The following is an 18,701-nucleotide window of genomic DNA, read 5'->3' on the forward strand; positions in this document are numbered from 1 at the left end:
AAACAGCTGTGCGCAGCCGCACTGCACAGACTGCGAGCGGCAAACAGAAGGAAAGTTAGAACAGAAATCAGAAAGGAGGAAGCAGGAAGCAGGAAGGAGGAAGGAGGAAGAAGGAAGAGAAAGCAGAAAGGAGGAAGAAGGAAGAAAAGGTAAGATTTGTGGAGAACCAAGGTGGGTGGGTGGTTGGTTGATTATTGGGGGGTCTGATGTGGAGAACAAAGGTTGTGGGGGGGTCTGATGTAGAAAACGAAGGTTGTGGGGGGGTCTGATGTGGAAAACAAAGGTGGGTTAGGGGGGTCTGATGTGGAGAATGAAGGTGGGTGGGAGGGGGTCTGATGTGGAGAACAAAGGTTGTGGGGGGGTCTGATGTGGAGAACAAAGGTGGGTTGGGGGGGTCTGATGTGGAGAATAAAGGTGGGAGGGGGTCTGATGTGGAGAACAAAGGTGGGGGGGTCTGATGGTAGATTTGTGTGTGTATATACATATGGTAAGGCATGTGTATGGGCACTTGGGCAGGCATATGTATATAGGGCAGCTGTGTATATGTGCGTGTATGTGCATACGTCTGTATGGGCAGTGTATATGTGTACGTCTGTATGGGCAGTGTATATGTGTACGTCTGTATGGGCAGTGTATATGTGTACGTCTGTATGGGCAGTGTATATGTGTATGTCTGTATGGGCAGTGTATATGTGTATGTCTGTATGGGCAGTGTATATGTGTATGTCTGTATAGACAGTGTATGTGTGTATGGGCAGTGTATATGTGTATGTCTGTATGGGCAGTGTATATGTGTACGTCTGTATGGGCAGTGTATATGTGTGTGTATGGGCAGTGTATATGTATATGTATACGTGTGTATAGGCAGTGTATATGTGTATGTCTGTATGGGCAGTGTATATGTGTACGTCTGTATAGGCAGTGTATATGTGTATGTCTGTATGGGCAGTGTATATGTATATGTATACGTGTGTATAGGCAGTGTAAATGTGTATATCTGTATGGGCAGTGTATATGTGTACGTGTGTATGGGCAGTGTGTATGTTTACGTGTGTATGGGCAGTGTATATGTTTACGTGTGTATGGGCAGTGTATATGTTTACGTGTGTATGGGCAGTGTATATGTGTATGTGTATATGGGCAGTGTATATGTGTATTTGTGTATGGGCAGTGTATGTGTGTATGGGCAGTGTATGTGTGTATGGGCAGTGTATATGTGTACGTCTGTATGGGCAGTGTATATGTGTACGTCTGTATGGGCAGTGTATATGTGTACGTCTGTATGGGCAGTGTATATGTGTATGTCTGTATGGGCAGTGTATATGTGTACGTCTGTATAGGCAGTGTATATGTGTACGTCTGTATAGGCAGTGTATATGTGTACGTCTGTATGGGCAGTGTATATGTGTACGTCTGTATAGGCAGTGTATATGTGTATGTCTGTATGGGCAGTGTATATGTGTACGTCTGTATAGGCAGTGTATATGTGTATGTCTGTATAGGCAGTGTATATGTGTACGTCTGTATGGGCAGTGTATATGTGTACGTCTGTATGGGCAGTGTATATGTGTACGTCTGTATAGGCAGTGTAAATGTGTATGTCTGTATGGGCAGTGTATATGTGTGTATGGGCAGTGTATATGTGTACGTGTGTATGGGCAGTGTATATGTGTACGTCTGTATGGGCAGTGTATATGTACGTCTGTATGGGCAGTGTATATGTGTGTATATAAGGAGTGTATTTGTCTTATAGTGTATACGTCTGTGTAAGTATGTGCAAGGGCAGTGTATATTTATGGGGAGGCGTGTGTGTGTTTGTGAGCAGATTATGTATGTTTGGGCAGGCGTGTATAAGGGTAGTGCATAAGTGTGAGTACTGGCAAGTGTGTATGTGCAGGCAATTGCAGCGTATACGTGTGTTTTTGTGGGCAGGCATGCGTAAGAGCAGTGCATATGTGTGTGTATGAGCAGGCATGTCGTACTTAAAGGGAAGATTATGATTCCCTGTAACACATGTTTAACCCATTGTGTGTGTGTACGTAAGTGTGTGCATGCGTGTGTATGTTATTCAAGTGGATATGTTCTTGTGTGCATGACGCGTTAGGAGTCTTAGATGGTTCCTTCAATACATCATAGTAGTCTCTGTGGCCGTGTCCAGTGGGGTCCATCTGTGGTTGTAAGATTTGTCTTTTTTTGTGAGTTTCTGTGGGAATTTTCTCCCATTCATCCAGTAGAGCGTTTGTGAGCTGAAGGTGATAAACCAAGACATTTTGGACAACACTATGCTTCTAACTTTGTGGGAACAGTTTTGGGGATCATGACTGTGCCCCAGTGTGCAAAACAGCTACTTTGCACCATAACCACTACAGTGCGTTGGTTGTAGGGTCTTACTCTGCCTGCAGTTAATAAAATATTTCTATAAGAGTATTTAAGTGTTGTCTGCTCCCAGACCACAAATGCGGAAAGGGTTAATTGCATCATTGTGTTTCTGTAGGATCTTTTGTTAAAATTTTGGCAATTGTGCATTACTTAAAGTATTATTACCAGTTGTTCTAAGTGAAATAACTGAAATATAGGCCAAACATTTGGTTAATTTTCTTTGACCTGTTTGTTTAATAAAGAGCTTCTCTGTGAAAACTGAACATGATACTTTTTTTGTGAGGAAATTGTACATACACACACACATACATTTATATAAAATTTGCCATGAACAATTCCCAGTTTACTGAACAAGAATATACCCTACCAGTAAAACTGCTATCCCCCCCAGAATTTTAGGGGTTCCTACGCCCATGCATGGACTCCATTAGCCCTCTGAATGTGAGTACCTTTAACCTTCTAAAGATGATTAACGATTGTTATCCTAATCTTTTCATTTGCAGTAAGGAGCCATGCCTGTGAACCAGACCAGTACAAGAAGCCCGGTGGATGCTCAGACATATGTCTTCTCAGCAGCAATCACAAAACTAAAACGTGCCGCTGCCGATCTGGCTTCAGTTTGGGCAGTGATGGGAAGTCATGCAAAAGTAAGAATAAACTTTTTTTTTTCTTTTTTTTTTTTTTCATTTACATTTTAAGTTCTCCCTGTTTTAACCGTCTCTGTCTCTTTTTAAAAAAAAAAAAAAAAAAAAAAAATCATACTTTTGAAAACCCTTTAATTTATTTAAAATGCCCAACAGTTCAAAATATTATAACCTTGTAGATTCCTTACAAGTTAAAATTGCCTCTACCGCACAGTGTGGCCAGCTTGATCAGTAATGGCCATCAGAAATGGACTGTGGAGCGTTTTGAATCACGAGTATCCTATATATATATATATATATATATATACTGCCACGACTAAATACTTAGAAAACAAATATGTAATGCTAAACATTTCTTGGCATTTCTAAACTATTCTGTTTCAATTATTTTTTGAAATTACAAAAAATATCACTAAATGTTTTCCTGTTTATTTAATTTTGCTATATGCCTTAACGTGTTGAAAAATTGTGTAACTAAATTTCTACTAGACAATTAATTGAATGCCTTTCCCCTCCAGAACCAGAGCATGAGCTGTTCCTGGTGTATGGCAGAGGACGACCTGGTATCATCAGAGGGATGGACATTGGCGCAAATATCCCCGATGAGCATATGATTCCCATTGAAAACCTAATGAATCCCAGGGCTCTGGACTTTCATGCAGAGTACGGTTTCATATATTTTGCCGACACCACCAGCTTCCTCATTGGTCGCCAAAAAATCGATGGCACAGAGCGAGAAACTATCCTCAAAGAAGGTGAGGAAGGCTTGGTGGCATGTTTAGGAGTTTTCATTCACTTTTGAAAGTATGATATTGGTAATTCATAAAAATTTCAAAATTTATTTCACTTTTTTAATTAATTCTCCAAATAAAGTCACAACCCCTGTGTCATATGCCTATAACGGTCTTGTAAAATATTAATCCATAAAAGATATGTATTTACTATTCAGATATTATTCAGTTAAGCTTGTGTGGTCCTCCCACCAATAATTTATGGTCTTGGTGAAGCAAACTCTATTTGCTTCTCTGACTCCGAAGTAAAGAAATAATGTTATTCAAATAAATGGTCAAGCTCATTTCTGGACAACAAAATACCTGTTACATCCAGTTGATATTCTGGAACCAATAATCTGCTTTGATGTATGTTTCAAATATTAATAGTTTTACATAGTTTAAGTGCTTAGATCCTCAAAAGCCTTAGCCATTCCGCTAACACTTTTTTTTTCCAAATCTTGTTCCTTTCAGATATTTTTTTGTGCTCACACTGAAGAAATGTCAGGCTGATTATAGCTGTTTCAGTTTCTGTGGCACTGAGGTCAATCCTTGGTGTCCAAGGTTTATAGGGGATATAAATATAAAGATGCGTACTGGTGCTAAAGATAAACTAGGCCAATAAAATGATTTATTTTTGTTAATCCACTACTGTGTGACTTTGTGTGTTTAAGGTATCCATAATGTGGAAGGTATTGCTGTGGACTGGATGGGGAATAACTTGTACTGGACAGATGATGGTCCAAAGAAGACCATCAGTGTGGCACGACTGGAGAAAGCTTCCCAAACCAGAAAAACTTTAATTGAGGGGAAGATGACACATCCCAGAGCCATTGTGGTGGACCCATTGAACGGGTAAGTGTCCCATAATAAAATACTTCATGAGCTGCTTACTGTACGATTGTATATAGTAGGTGTTATAAGTCCAGGGGTTCATAACTCTGATACTGGGTGGCTTTCTTCAGTTCACGGAGGATTATTTATAAAGAGTTATTCTGATACAGGTTTGAAACAAATGGTCTCTTCTTTATAGCAACCGATTGAATTGTCAGGTTGTTTAGGTGATAGGAGCACTTTTCGGGCTTTGCATCAGGCTCGCTGTGGTTAAATATAATGAATTACGCTACTGTTAAACAGCATGTTAACTGCTGTCCTAATAGAGAATTTGGCAGGTTTTTTACATTTTTTTAATCGATTTTCACTAACATTCTTTATGGTATTTAGTGGGGCACATTTTATTCTTCCTTTTATTTTGAGGAAACATTCTTTTGGGCATATTTATGTACTCCAATAAACCAGTATATCATCAGCCAAGTATGAATTTGGCAAAGCAACAAAACAGAATGATAATGACTTACCAATATTACAAGCAAAACTTGAGTGAACAGCTGGAGGTACATCATTTTAATCAACAGTAATGACAAGACTATACATTTTCCTTGCTTCCAAAAAGAGACATAAATATAACGCATAGAGAATGATTTGTAATTGTATTTGAAGGTGGATGTACTGGACAGATTGGGAGGAAGATCCAAAGGAAAGCAAGCGAGGAAGAATTGAGCGAGCCTGGATGGATGGTTCTAACCGCAGTGTCTTTGTCACATCCAAAGCTGTTTTGTGGCCTAATGGGCTAAGTATCGACATTCCCAATAAGGTCTTATATTGGGTAGATGCCTTCTATGACCGCATTGAAATGGTGTATCTCAACGGGACCAACAGAAAGGTTAGAAAAAAAAACAGCGCCTTTTGCTGTTCTTCCTCTTCGCCCCATGACAGAATTATTGTCAATAAGCTGATGGCTCTAAATTATGTCCAAAGAATTACTTATAAGATACTCCCCGTTTTTTTTTTTTATTTATTTATTTTTTTTGTAGTAAGTTTAGACAATATAGTTATCTGGTACTTCTTTCTGCATGATATATTTGAGATTGTATGTATTTCTCTTCACTAGTTATGCATTTATATTACTTACAGTACAAAACCATTGCATTTCCAGAGGTGTATTTTGAGATATGACTGTTACTTTAATTGTCAGTAGGTTTGTGAAATGCGTCACATTAATAAGCAGCCTCTTGAAGGAGCAGGCTTAGTGGGCACACTTCAAAGACTTATAGGAACAGTTTTATCCTTGAAGGCTGTTGACCGTATAACACTGGAAGTCCATCTCTATTTCTCAAGCTGCTGTGATAACCTGCTTACTGGAGTTCAAGAGACCACTCGCTGTGAATTTTAACAGTGTCCTTCGACAGCCCCATAATAACATGCCAGGTTATAAAGTCTATAAGCCTGGAATGGCCAATACTCTTTGAAGAACAGTCAGGTTTTCAGTGTGATGTATTTCTGTTTAATCTAGCAATCTAATAACTATTGAACTATATTTTGTACTTTTATTCCAGTATTACAGTTAAAATGAGAGTACTGTGAATTGTTGCATAAAAGGAAATGCATATATAGTATGTTTTAAAAAAACACAGTGACTCAAAAGCAGACTGCCTTTCCTATGCAGTACAGTACAGTTTAGTCTCCCTGACACCCCTACTTTAGAAGAGTGCATTTTATAGTACTCTGTGAGTAACCCCTACCCTCTGTGAGTTCTTTAATATGGGCTCTTAATCTTCTCCTCCTCCATGCTCCAACTATTCTTTAAATCAGTGGGAGCATATTACACATATTTGCACAGGGGTCTGAACCGTAGTGTTACAAGCTTAGTGTTATAGGCTTATCTTCCTTACACGCCGCTCTTCTTTTGCTTGCCCACTCCGAGAAATCCTCCACTGGCTCCCCATTAACTTAAGTTACATTTAAAATCCTTGTAATACTCTAAACATATAAGCCCCTCCATAACACTACTCCTCCATACATAATAACTTCCACCGAACCTTCAGCATTCACCCTCCCTCCCAACATTCAAGAAACTTCTCAAAACCCACTTCTTCAGAGAAACCGCACCATCTCCGTTGCTAGAACTTTCCTGTCACTGATATAACCACCACACTACCTCTCACCCTTTCTCTGTGCCTTATGTTTGCCCTCTCTCCACCGAATGTATCGGTTTGTTTTAGTCTATCAATTCTAGTGTTGGCATACGCCTGCGCTGCGTAAATTGTTGGTGCTATATAAATAAAAGAAGATAATGCTAGTGTTCCTGTAGCCAGCACTGGAGGGGAGTATATCACATGTATGGAGATGTGCAGCTGAACACACCTCCACCGGGGTGTTTAGCTGGGGAGTGAAGAAAGGGGCAAATGTATATGCAAAAGGGGCAGCATGGAAAGTGGCATGCAGATATCATATGCATTAAAGTGCATACGGTGGCTGGAGTGTCTCTTTGTGGACTCACCATTGCCTACTTAAGAGTAGTACCTGTATGGAAGCAAGGAGGGTAAAGCATTTACCTTGTAGGTATTGCTAGTCCAGAGGGGAATCAAACAAAGTTTTGTGTGAAAATCTGTGTCTAGAGCATGAGAAAAATTCACAAAAGAGACTTTCCTTAAGGACTAGACACCTGTTTCTTTTCTCCTCCATAGGCAGTGTATGAAGGTCACGAGTTAAACCATGCATTCGGTCTCTGCCACTACGGTAACTTTCTCTTCTGGACAGAGTACCGCAGTGGGAGCATCTTTCGACTGGACCAGGTTTTCAAAACAGTCACACTTTTACGGAATGAGAGACCACCCATCTTTGAAATCAGAATGTATGATGCCCAGCAGCAACAAGGTGGGACTTTCATGACTCCTTAAAGAGAAACAAATACATGTTTTATCATCACATAATGTGTGCCCTAGCATTTGCTCTGTCCTTGAATGTGCTCCTGTGTGACACCTCCCCATCTATATCTAGGTTAATGCTGGTCAGTGAGTATTTTTAGAGTAGAATTGTATACTTACAGCCTTCTTGTGTATATGTATCCTACTGGCTGTAAATATTTGAATGGTTTTTTAAACTGTCTTTTAATTCTGTTAGTGGGTTCCAACGCATGCCGAGTGAACAATGGAGGGTGTAGCAGCCTCTGTCTTGCTGTGCCTGGAAGCAGACGGTGCGCTTGCGCAGAGGACCAAATTCTGGATGATGATGGTGTCACTTGCAAAGGTAGGGAATACCCAGCATGCTACATCACAATCCCATGCTCAGTTACTGCGGGCGCCATGTCTTCGAATGTTTGCAGTTGTTTTATTTTCTATGGTTTAGATGCATGGTGGAATTATAGTTGATGCAAAAATGTTTTCAAAAAGTTTTTTTTGTATGTGAAGTGAATGGTTGGAGGGCTGAGCTTATTGAACCAAACCTCCAAATTTCAATGATGTTGCAACACTAAACTTTTTATTTCTTGTAAAAGTATGATGTTTTTCATCCTGTCCCCTCTAGGCTCCCAGGTTATTTGTTTACTATTCTGATTAACGTGTTTTATTTCTTCTATTTTAAGCCAACCCATCTTACGTTCCTCCACCCCAGTGTCAGCCAGGGGAGTTTGCCTGTAAGAACAGCCGTTGTATTCAGTTGCGATGGAAGTGTGATGGAGACAATGACTGTTTGGATAACAGTGATGAAGCACCAGAATTGTGTCGTAAGTTCAGTTCAGTCGAGGGAACCTTCAAAGATCAGGATCCTGTGCATCATGTTTGTTTGTTTTTGATTTCACAGAAATTTAATTAAACAATAATGACTAATAAATCTTCAATGCCACTGCTGATCTTATAAAAAAAAATAGAAAATTATCTAGTGCTTTAAAATTACTTCAAGACATGCTGTCGCTGGTGAGAGAGGGAGTTATAAAATTGACATTGCATTTACTTTATAGGGAACACAATTAGATTTTTTTATATAAAAAAATTAGAGCCTTGTGAGTGACCTATGTCTTTGGCTGCAGAAATAGAGACCTGAATTAAAAGTAGGTTCTTTGCTTAAATAACCTTTTCAAGATCATTTTGCCATTTACATTTATATTTTAAAATCTGGTTCTCACCTTGGACACCCATATGTTTCCAAGAGTGAAGCTTCTATTAGGAAGATCTTTTCAAAGATGAGCTGTGATGAACTTTTTAAAAACTACTATCCCTTTTAGCAATCTTTTACCGCTCTATGATATAAGTGCATTATCTAACCTGTCGGTGAGCATGGATCTTTCTTTAAAAAATTTAAAAACGTAACATATTTTCATAATTGGTTATGATGATGGTTACTAATCCAGGTATTATTATTATTATTATTATTATTATTATTATTATTATTACAGCCAAGAAAAAGTGAACCCTTTGGGATTTGTCTTAAAATTTGATATGATCTTTATCTGCATCAGTTACAATAATGAATCAACACAATCTGTTTAACTAATAACACACAAATATATGTTCTTGTCTATATTAAATACATCATTCAAACATTCACAGTGTGGATTGTAAAAAGTATGTGAACTTCTAGGCTAATCACTTCAGCAAATGCTAATTGGAGTCAGGAGTTAGCAAACTTGGAGTCTAATGAAAGAGGATTGAAGGTATGTTTTAGAGCTACTTGGGGGGGGCACTCAAACATTTTGAGTTTGCTATTCCCAAGAAACATGTGCTGATGTGAACCATTCCTCACAAAAAGAAAATCTCAGAAGACCTAGAATCAAGAATTGTTAATTTGTTGGAAATGTTTACAAAGTGTTTAAACATTGGTCAGTCCACAGTTAGGCAAATTGTTTATAAACGGGAGACAATTTTGTATTGCGGCTATCCTCCCCATAAATGGGTGCCCAGCCGAGATGACTGATGGCACAACAAAGGATGTGTCATGTGAAAGAGACATGTATAGTAACAGCTAAAGGTTTGAAGGAATCATTGGAACTGGTTAACATGAGTCTACCATACGCAAAACATTGAAAAGACATGGAGTCCATGGCAGGACACCACTGAGGAAAATGCTGATTAAAAAAAAAACAAAAAAAAAACAAAACTATTGCAGCAGGGTTGAAGAGCGCCTGGACACCCTGCAACACTACTGGGAAATGTATTGTGGACTGATAAAACTAAGGTTAAATTGGTCGGGGAAAAACACACAGCACCATGTATGGTATAAAAAGGGCACCACATACCCACATGAAAACATCATCTCAATGGTGAAGTTGGTGGAGGGAGAATCATGATTTAGGGCTACTTTGCTGCCGCGGAACCAGGACAGTTGCCATCGATGAGGGGACAATGAATTCCCAAGTTTATCAAGGTATCATACAGGATAATGTCCGACAGCTGAAGCTCAGTGGAAGTTGTATAATGCAGCAGGACAATGACCCTAAACATCAAAGTAACTCTACTACAGAATGGCTTAAAAAAAATCGGCTTTTTGCAGTGGCCCAGTCAGAGCCCAGACCTTAACCCATTAAAGATGCTGTGAATGACCTCAATAGAGCTGTTAATAATAGACTCTCTAATAATATGGCTGAGGTTGAGCAATTCTCTGAGGAAGAATGGTCCAAAATGCCTCCTCAACATTGTGCACATCTTATCTGCTGCTACCGGAAGCGCTTGTTTGAGTTTTGTGCTACCAAATGAGGTTCGTCCAGCATTGTGAATGTTTAATGGGTGTGTTCAATAAAGACATGAAATATTATTATTGTTTGTGTGTTATTAGCATAAGCACATTGTGTTTGTCTATACCTGTGATCAGATGTAGATTAGATTACATTTTATGAACAATTAGTGCAGAAAACCAGGTAATTCCAAAGGGTTCACTTACTTTTTCTTATCGCTGTATTGTTCCGATAAACTATGGAGCTTGTACATTTATCAGAGATGTATTTGAGATGAGGTTTTGTCTTTTCATTGTCAGATCAGCATACCTGTCCATCAGACCGCTTCAAATGTGAGAACAATCGCTGCATCCCTAACCGCTGGCTTTGTGATGGAGATAATGACTGTGGTAATGGTGAAGATGAATCAAACTCAACCTGTTCAGGTGAAACCATCTCACTGCATATTCTTACAATGTCCCATATTCTCATGTTTCCATTCTGTACTGTTTTGCCTTGTGAGTTCCTGTGTCTTTGACATGCTAACCTTTTGTGTGCTCTGTTTATTTTTATTTGTTTTCCTGTCACAATTTGTTCACTTGTAGGAGTACCTTTCTTTCATTGCTTTGCACTAAGCTCACACATAGGGTTACAGGATTTGCACTCTTTATTTCCGTTTACAGCTCGTACGTGTCCTCCGAATCAGTTCTCCTGTTCCAGTGGCCGCTGCATCCCGAGTTCTTGGACTTGTGATCTGGACGATGACTGTGGTGACCGGTCAGATGAATCCTCATCGTGCGGTGAGTTGAAAGCGAGATCAATCTCTTTGTCAATAATAACGGGTGCTGTTAAATGTTTAAAATAAACTCAGAAGCCATTTTATTTTCAAGGACAGAGATATTTTCTATTTTCTTGCAGCTACCCACTAAACTTCTCCTAGCCTATAGAGAACAAATTGTGGATTCATACATGCCTATGTTCTGTATTATCCATTTAAAAATAATAGACCAAACACTTGAATTTGGGTCTGTTTTAATCCTTGCCAAAGTTATACATAATAGGAGACAGATTTGAAAATGTTGGTGTGTGTGTGCTACACTGGTTTAATGACTTTTTCCAATTTTTACAGCTTACCCAACTTGCTTCCCCCTGACCCAGTTCACTTGTGACAGCGGACGATGCATCAACATTAACTGGCGTTGCGATAATGGTAGGAATTCTAAGTAACTATGCATATGTTGTAAGATGTGTGTTATCACTGGGTTGTTTTTACTTCATGAACTGCTCATTATTATTTTGCAGAAGATATCAATTATTATGAATGTTGAAGCAGAGTGTGAAAAGAAAACCTTTTATAAAAAAAAAAAAAAATTATAATGAAAAAAAATAATAATTATCAATGCATTGTGAGTTCTTATACAGGAAACTGGATGTAAAGCTTTAAGAAATTCAAGCTTTATGAAATAACTGCAGTTCTCTCAAACGTCCAAAAAGGAGCAGCCATCTATTATAAATATACCAAATATATTGAATTCCCTTGACTTCTCTGTGCCTTTCATAGTATATCTGCAAGCTACAAAGCCCATCTCTTTGGAGACCCTGAGACCTCAGTTTAAAGGGCTTCTGTGCTGACATAAGATGCCACAAGAGTCTTAAAGATAATTACTCCTGACCCCTGAAAACAAGGGGAAAATCTAAATATTGTCCACTTCCTACAATGTTGGTCTTGTGTTGCTTGTGTCATGTATCGTCACTTTTCCTGTGCCTTTAATGTCCCGAATGTCTTGTTTTTGTTGGTTTCTCTGTGTTTCAGAAAAGGATTGTCAGGATGGCTCTGACGAAATGAACTGTCCAAAACCTGTCGGTTAGTGCATAGATCAGCGTGCACTGTCCTCTAATGCAGGGAGAGAAAAAGCAATAGAGTAACAGACCACTAAAATTGTACGGTCGAGGGTACCACAGGGACAACCATCCAATTACTTATTAGTGCTTGCTTTCAGTTAGCGCATATATTTTTAAAATGGGGTTCTTGTATAAGCCATTGTTTCCAGAGATCTATACACTCACAGAAGGATTTTTTTTTTTAAACCATAGAGTTTCAAAGAAAGGAAAGCTGGTTGGCAGTGATCTGTGCATGGAGCAGGGAGCCTAATACTGCTGCTTGCTCCCATGACAACTGACAGCATTCAATTAAAGTTACAGCGTGACTTCATTTTATCTGTTATGAGATCAGCTTGCCAGCATGCTGGAAATATGGCTCATCCCTGCTAATGGACAGGCGTCGGTAGTTGTGTTGTCACAAGTGTTCCCCGCTCTGTACAAACACTCCTTAATAAAATAAACACATGGATTTATGTGAATGCCTTTTTCCACCTAGCTTTTGTGGTCTACAACTTGGTTGTTGTAGCAGTCAGAAGGAGGTGCCCCATGGGTGCAAAAAAGTCTCGTTTGTGGGCATTTTATGTTTTTTTTTTTTCTTTCTTTCTTTTTTTTCTTAATTTATGTTGTTGGCACTATTAAGCCCTTCATGTGTGCTTACACTTCATTATATTGTGTACTGGCACTTACATGGGCTGCATGTGTAATATACATGCATGTACAACTACATCTATTGAATATATTTTTGTAATTATTAGTTTATATTTGCCATTATGTGATGGATGCATTTAGTCTTAGTTACTCTATATGAGTAGCTTAACTTGTTCTAAAAGAAAGACAAAAATAAAACCTAGCAAAAGTATAATATGGTAACTATGCTGTCCTCTGGGCAACAAGTGTGTCCCAGCCCCTGGCATCTAAAGCGTTAAGTTTATACATCCTCGCTTAGTGCAGGGAAGCACTTTACTGTCTGTAAGAAGTAAAATGTACGTGTACCCTGGAAAAAATGGCTTATATGGCAAACCTATTTAAGTTTCAGCAGTATATGTTTATTTTAGCAAAATTAAAATGCATAGCCTCAAGTATTGAGAGTATTTCTTAATGGACGTTATTAAGGGCTGATTGTGTGCCCACTAGTGCTAGATGATTCCGAGGCTCCGTAAGACCAGCATTGTTCTGTCGAGGGATGGTGCATGTAATGATCTATGCAGTTTCTGTGTCTATATCCTATGTACAGTAGAGCTGGGGTACTTAAGTGTTTGCTACTAGTATACCCTTTGGAGATTAGCAGGGAAGGCAAATTTCTTTCTTCTATGCATTTTAACCTGATATTGTCACGTAACACAATCTGTGTGGCAGACATCAGGTTAAGACCCTCAATGAGAGCACAATGGTAGATCTCATTGTGTTTCAGATCTTCTTGCATTGAAGGAATGATGCTGCTTACAGCTCTGATATTTGGAATTGATTCTTCTCTGCATCCTCTTCTCCGAATACTTGCTCATGATTCTGGCTTTCCTAATCTCAATTGTATTTGTTCTGCTTTTTCAATGCTTTATGTAATTTTTTTCCATGTTTTGGGGGCTAATTACATAGTCTTTCATTCATGCTTAGGAAGCAAACCTAATTAAATGTACATCCGTGTATATATGTCTATGGAAGGACAAACATTTAGGATATTCTATATTGAACTAAAGCTTCAGCAATAAAATACACATGGTGTTCTTGTTTTTAGAGGATCTGCCACTTCCCCAAATACTACAGTTCCATGTTCAGTATATTTAATAAATCTGTTATACTTTAAGGTTAAAATAAGTGTATTATACAATTCTAATGCATACTGCTGCAATCTTAGCTGCCTGTTGCTAGGATTCACAGAGATATTTCTCACTGTTAATGTATACCTCTTCAACTCCCCCATCTTCTTACATATCTTAAAAGAAGAGGAGAGGACTAGGAAACTAGTTATCTTGATTTTGCCATCAAATGCCATCCATCATTATGAATTATAGACCTTTATCAGTGTCCAGTCTCTGGCGGGGATAGGGTAGTTGTAGGATTTAATAACTGTACTCTACTCTTTTTGTATTATTCGAATTGTTCCTTTAACCCCTTAATGACAAAGCCAGTATATGTACGGGCTCAAAATGCATTGTTTTCAATGGGTTTAGGGACCGCCCATTGTCCTTAAGGGGTTAAAAGTATTTAATACGTTTAAGAAGTTAGATTTGGGAAGCTGCGTGAAGATGCCAACGAGTATTTTTGACATTGCCCTAACAAACCCCGTATAGAAGTTTTATGAAAGCAGTGTGTGTGTGTGAAGTAAGCTGGTATTTAGGGCCCACAACTGAACTAGCTTATATGTGTTGTACCTGGATAAGACAATGATGTCCACTTTGGTAGAAGACAGAACAACAATCTAATATAGATGAGATAATTCAGGGTCCACTGTCAACATGACTGAAACCTTACAATGTATTCTATATGCTTTTTGGCACATTTTGATAAACCTTACTAATTTGCGGCTATGTTGGGATTAATACTTTTGCTTCATTCCCCTTCTTTCAGCTGATTCTTCACCTCTGGTTCTCATCTGTTCACTTAAATAACCATAACGTTCTGTCTCCAGATAATGACTGTGGGGATAACAGTGATGAGGATGGCTGCAGTCACTCCTGTTCTAGTACCCAGTTTAAGTGCAACAGTGGGCGCTGTATCCCAGAACACTGGACTTGTGATGGAGACAATGATTGCGGGGACTACAGCGACGAGACACATGCCAACTGCACCAATCAAGGTAGTAATGGAATGTATCCCCCCTTCCTCAGTAGGAGGTTCGGGGTGTGTACTAATATGTATATAGCCAAACAGCATAAGTCCACCCTTGAAGCTGCAAACAAGAGAATCTTTGTGATTTTACCACACAATGACTCAACTAGTCTATCCCTTTCAGAACTAAACTAGGCCTTGGTGAAACCCGTTTTGGGAGGACCCAGTGAAAGTAGTTTCAGTTACTTGCTCTGTGTGATAGCTGTTTGGTACATCACACCCAGGTTCATAAGAGCCTGCTAATTGGATCTATGCATCTCCAAACAGCAACTCGCCCGCCTGGTGGATGCCACACAGATGAGTTCCAGTGCCGCCTGGATGGGCTCTGCATTCCTAACCGTTGGCGCTGCGATGGAGACACGGACTGCATGGACACCAGTGATGAGAAGAACTGCGATGGTGTGACACATGCGTGCGACCCTAGCGTCAAGTTTGGCTGCAAGGATTCTGGTGAGAGTCTGGCTAAAATATACACAGTGCTTTTCCTCAGCGGAGAGAAGGGTTAAATAAAATACTTTGTGGTTCAAAACAAGTAGAACATAAAGAATCCTTGGAATCCCGTATAACAATACTTAACCCCTTATAAGATGCTTAATAGCAAATTTAAAATGTATTGTAACTGACTGTATCTTGATTTTGAACTGATATTCCTGAAGTGTTCTGATTTACTCAGGGTGGTGACTCGAGAGTACTTTAACAATCTGCAATCACTCCTCTCTGCAGCAAGGTGCATCAGTAAAGCCTGGGTTTGTGATGGCGATAATGACTGTGAGGACAACTCAGATGAAGAGAACTGTGAGATGCTAGTCTGCAAGCCCCCGTCCCACACTTGTGCTAAAAACACATCCATCTGCCTTCCCCCAGAGAAGTTGTGTGATGGAAAAGATGACTGCGGTGACTTTTCTGATGAAGGAGATCTGTGTGGTATGTGAACAGAGCACAAACAAACACACCTTACAGGTTTGGGGGCTAGTGAAATACTTAATTCTCACCTGAAAAGCTCAAGTCCTACTGGTACTGGTATCCTTAACCAAGGCATCTCTTTTCCTTGAGTGCATGTTAGTAGTCTGCTTTTGGTGAGGTTCAGTTGAAGTTGATGATTAAGATCCCAAGATTTTAGAAATTAGAAGGTAACGTCAATGGTACTAATGTAAAATTGCTCACAGCTCTATAGCAAATACTTATTTTCCATGCAATGATAAAATTTAATGAAGAAATAGTATTTTTAATGTGTAAGCTGAGTGTCTTCTTCTCCTTGTTGACCAATAGATCAGTGCTCGCTGAACAATGGTGGCTGTAGCCATAACTGCACAGTGGCTCCAGGAGAGGGCATTGTGTGTTCTTGTCCTTTGGGTATGGAACCAGGGCCTGACAACAAGACATGCCAGATTCAGAGCTTCTGTGCCAAACATCTCCGGTGCAGCCAGCGATGTGAACAGGAAAAGAACACCGTCAAGTGCTCCTGCTATGAAGGCTGGATGCTGGAACCAGACAATGAGAGTTGCAGAAGTCTAGGTGGGCAACCTGAATCCCAGAAATAGATAATTATATGCCCCTGCATAATTCTCTCTTTCTAAATAACCCTTTCTTCTGAAATGCAGCTTTGTATTCTAGCCAAGGCTTAGGGTGACCGGTCCAAGGAAGGGCTGTGTGCTGCTACCCATTGGGCCTGATTGCCCTCTAAAGCCATATCACTGAGATAGAACCAGGTGCCTCCAACTTACAAACAAAATACACAAGCTATTTGTAGATTTGGTAAAATAGTTCAGTTATACTATAATTGTCAGTTCCAATTCTGTGCTAGTTGCTGGAAATTGTAGTCCTTAACAGCTTTAAAACTAAATGTTTTCTCAGTGACTAAGTTGGCTCTTAGTATTAATGGCTTTAACAAGGATAGTTTTTGTGCATCACTGTGATGGTGAAGACCCATTTATAAGTATTGAGTGCTTTTAATAGCATCTGAAGTTACCCAGTAACCCTCCTTTTTTTGTTTATGCTGTTCCTTCAGATCCCCGTTGTGCCCCCCAATCCAGTTGCAAGTTTTGGCCCATTAATTTATCTACAAACAAAGGGATATCCTGTTTCCATGACCTGCTGGGTTGGTACTAACTGACGTGTGCCAAAGGAAACAGTGACCGAGCCCTTCGTCCAGATTTTGCCCCTCTCAGAGAGGTGCAGTCAGCATATTAACAGGCCTTCATAATAGTGCCATTGTGCTCCTGAGCGGACGCCAAGATCTGGCCTTTCTGCTTACACAGAAGATGTGTAGAACATTTTCTGTACGGTTTTCTCCTTGTCTTTGACTGGGTTAACTCGTTTATGTCCTAAATAAACTCCAACCTGATTATTATAAGACTTATATTACCAAACTTTTTGTACATTTTCACTTCTGTTTTAATGCAGAATTCCATTGAAACAGAACTTTGATGGTCACATCTGTTTTGTGGAAAGCCCTTTAAACATCAACAATTTAGTCCATGCTAAAAATAGAATATCATTAAAACAGCAGGATTTTTACAAATAATGCACAAAACGATGTTGACATGCCCTTCAATTCCAGGCTTGTTTAATTCTTATAGGATTTTAAATAATATTTAAATGATCTCCATGTGTTCTCCGGTTGTTCATCTGTTTTGTTCGTCTGTGTTTTTACAGTTGTGATTTTGTAAACAAAATGTAAATAAATGGTACTGTATAAAGCATGTCAGATGGTAGAAGATATTTTAGTAGGTACGTTATTATTATTGTCCGTCACAATCTGAATTGTCAGGCAAGGCCACACCACCCCATTCAAGTTATACAATATTCTTCGCTGATGCATTTACCTCAAGGTCCTGCCAAACTTTTGTGCACAATGTAGAAATTCAAGAGCTCTGAGGATGGCTCTTTTTTCCTTGGATCTGTTTCTCAGTCAGTCGTCAAAACCGATGGTATATGTAGAGCACTGCTTACGTTGTCAGAGCTGTGTTAGTAAATTATACTAACCAGCAACTTTGCCCACATAAACCCGATGAATCACAAGCAGTGTTCAGAGACTTAATTATTATTATTTATTGTTTTATATAGCGCTGTACAATGGGTAGACAGGACATAACAAGTAGTATGTAACATTTAAATATTGACTAACAGAGACAACAGGTGAGGAGGGCCCTGCTTAATTCACTTCCTGTTCCTGAACCTGCTTGTTATGGATAGCGGTATTGGTGAAATTGGTGTGAATAGCTGGGATAGAGATGCTATAGTTAGTCCTGTGTTTTAAAGCACCCCCTTTGTAGCAGAAATTTGGAACTGAGAAAATTGGCATGCAGTGAAACAGCTGGCCCAATATGTACCTTTCCTGACCTTTTCCAGCTGTGGTCTCTCAGTAGCGCTTTAAAAAAAATTTGACGCATCAGCAGACCTCCTTTACCAGAAACACCTTTTTATGTGGTGCTATAGGCCCTGAGGTGTTTGTATTCTATGAGATCACTAATATTTCAAGCTTTCGGGGCTTATTTTGTTGTTTTGTATCTGTTTTATACAGTGGCATGTCTCTGAAGTACTGCGATTAGATTCACATATATAGGTATACTCTATTTAAAAAGAAGGTATATTGAGAATATATGTATCTTTAGATACTAGAAACATTGTAGTTGTAATTTGTTACAGGCTATTACCCAAAGTTATTGTTTTTAATGCATCTTGGAATAGATTTTGCACTTTGGTGGATTTTAT

General features: G+C 39.2%; 1 protein-coding gene across 2 annotated transcripts in view; it reads left to right on the forward strand.

Annotated features, from left to right (window-relative positions):
* Positions 1–18,701, forward strand: part of LRP1 (LDL receptor related protein 1) — a 132,392-nt gene that overhangs the window by 68,791 nt on the left and 44,900 nt on the right. For both annotated transcript variants that reach the window (XM_053455716.1, XM_053455717.1), the window contains exons 10-23: positions 2,883–3,026; positions 3,542–3,778; positions 4,468–4,648; positions 5,294–5,516; positions 7,321–7,510; positions 7,757–7,882; positions 8,217–8,357; positions 10,601–10,726; positions 10,964–11,080; positions 11,410–11,490; positions 14,788–14,955; positions 15,255–15,437; positions 15,711–15,911; positions 16,257–16,502. In XM_053455716.1, the coding sequence (XP_053311691.1) occupies positions 2,883–3,026; positions 3,542–3,778; positions 4,468–4,648; positions 5,294–5,516; positions 7,321–7,510; positions 7,757–7,882; positions 8,217–8,357; positions 10,601–10,726; positions 10,964–11,080; positions 11,410–11,490; positions 14,788–14,955; positions 15,255–15,437; positions 15,711–15,911; positions 16,257–16,502 (2,364 nt within the window). The remainder of the gene's footprint in view (positions 1–2,882; positions 3,027–3,541; positions 3,779–4,467; positions 4,649–5,293; positions 5,517–7,320; positions 7,511–7,756; positions 7,883–8,216; positions 8,358–10,600; positions 10,727–10,963; positions 11,081–11,409; positions 11,491–14,787; positions 14,956–15,254; positions 15,438–15,710; positions 15,912–16,256; positions 16,503–18,701) is intronic.

The sequence above is a fragment of the Spea bombifrons genome, chromosome 2 (assembly GCF_027358695.1).
Source record: "Spea bombifrons isolate aSpeBom1 chromosome 2, aSpeBom1.2.pri, whole genome shotgun sequence".
NCBI lineage: Eukaryota > Metazoa > Chordata > Amphibia > Anura > Pelobatidae > Spea > Spea bombifrons.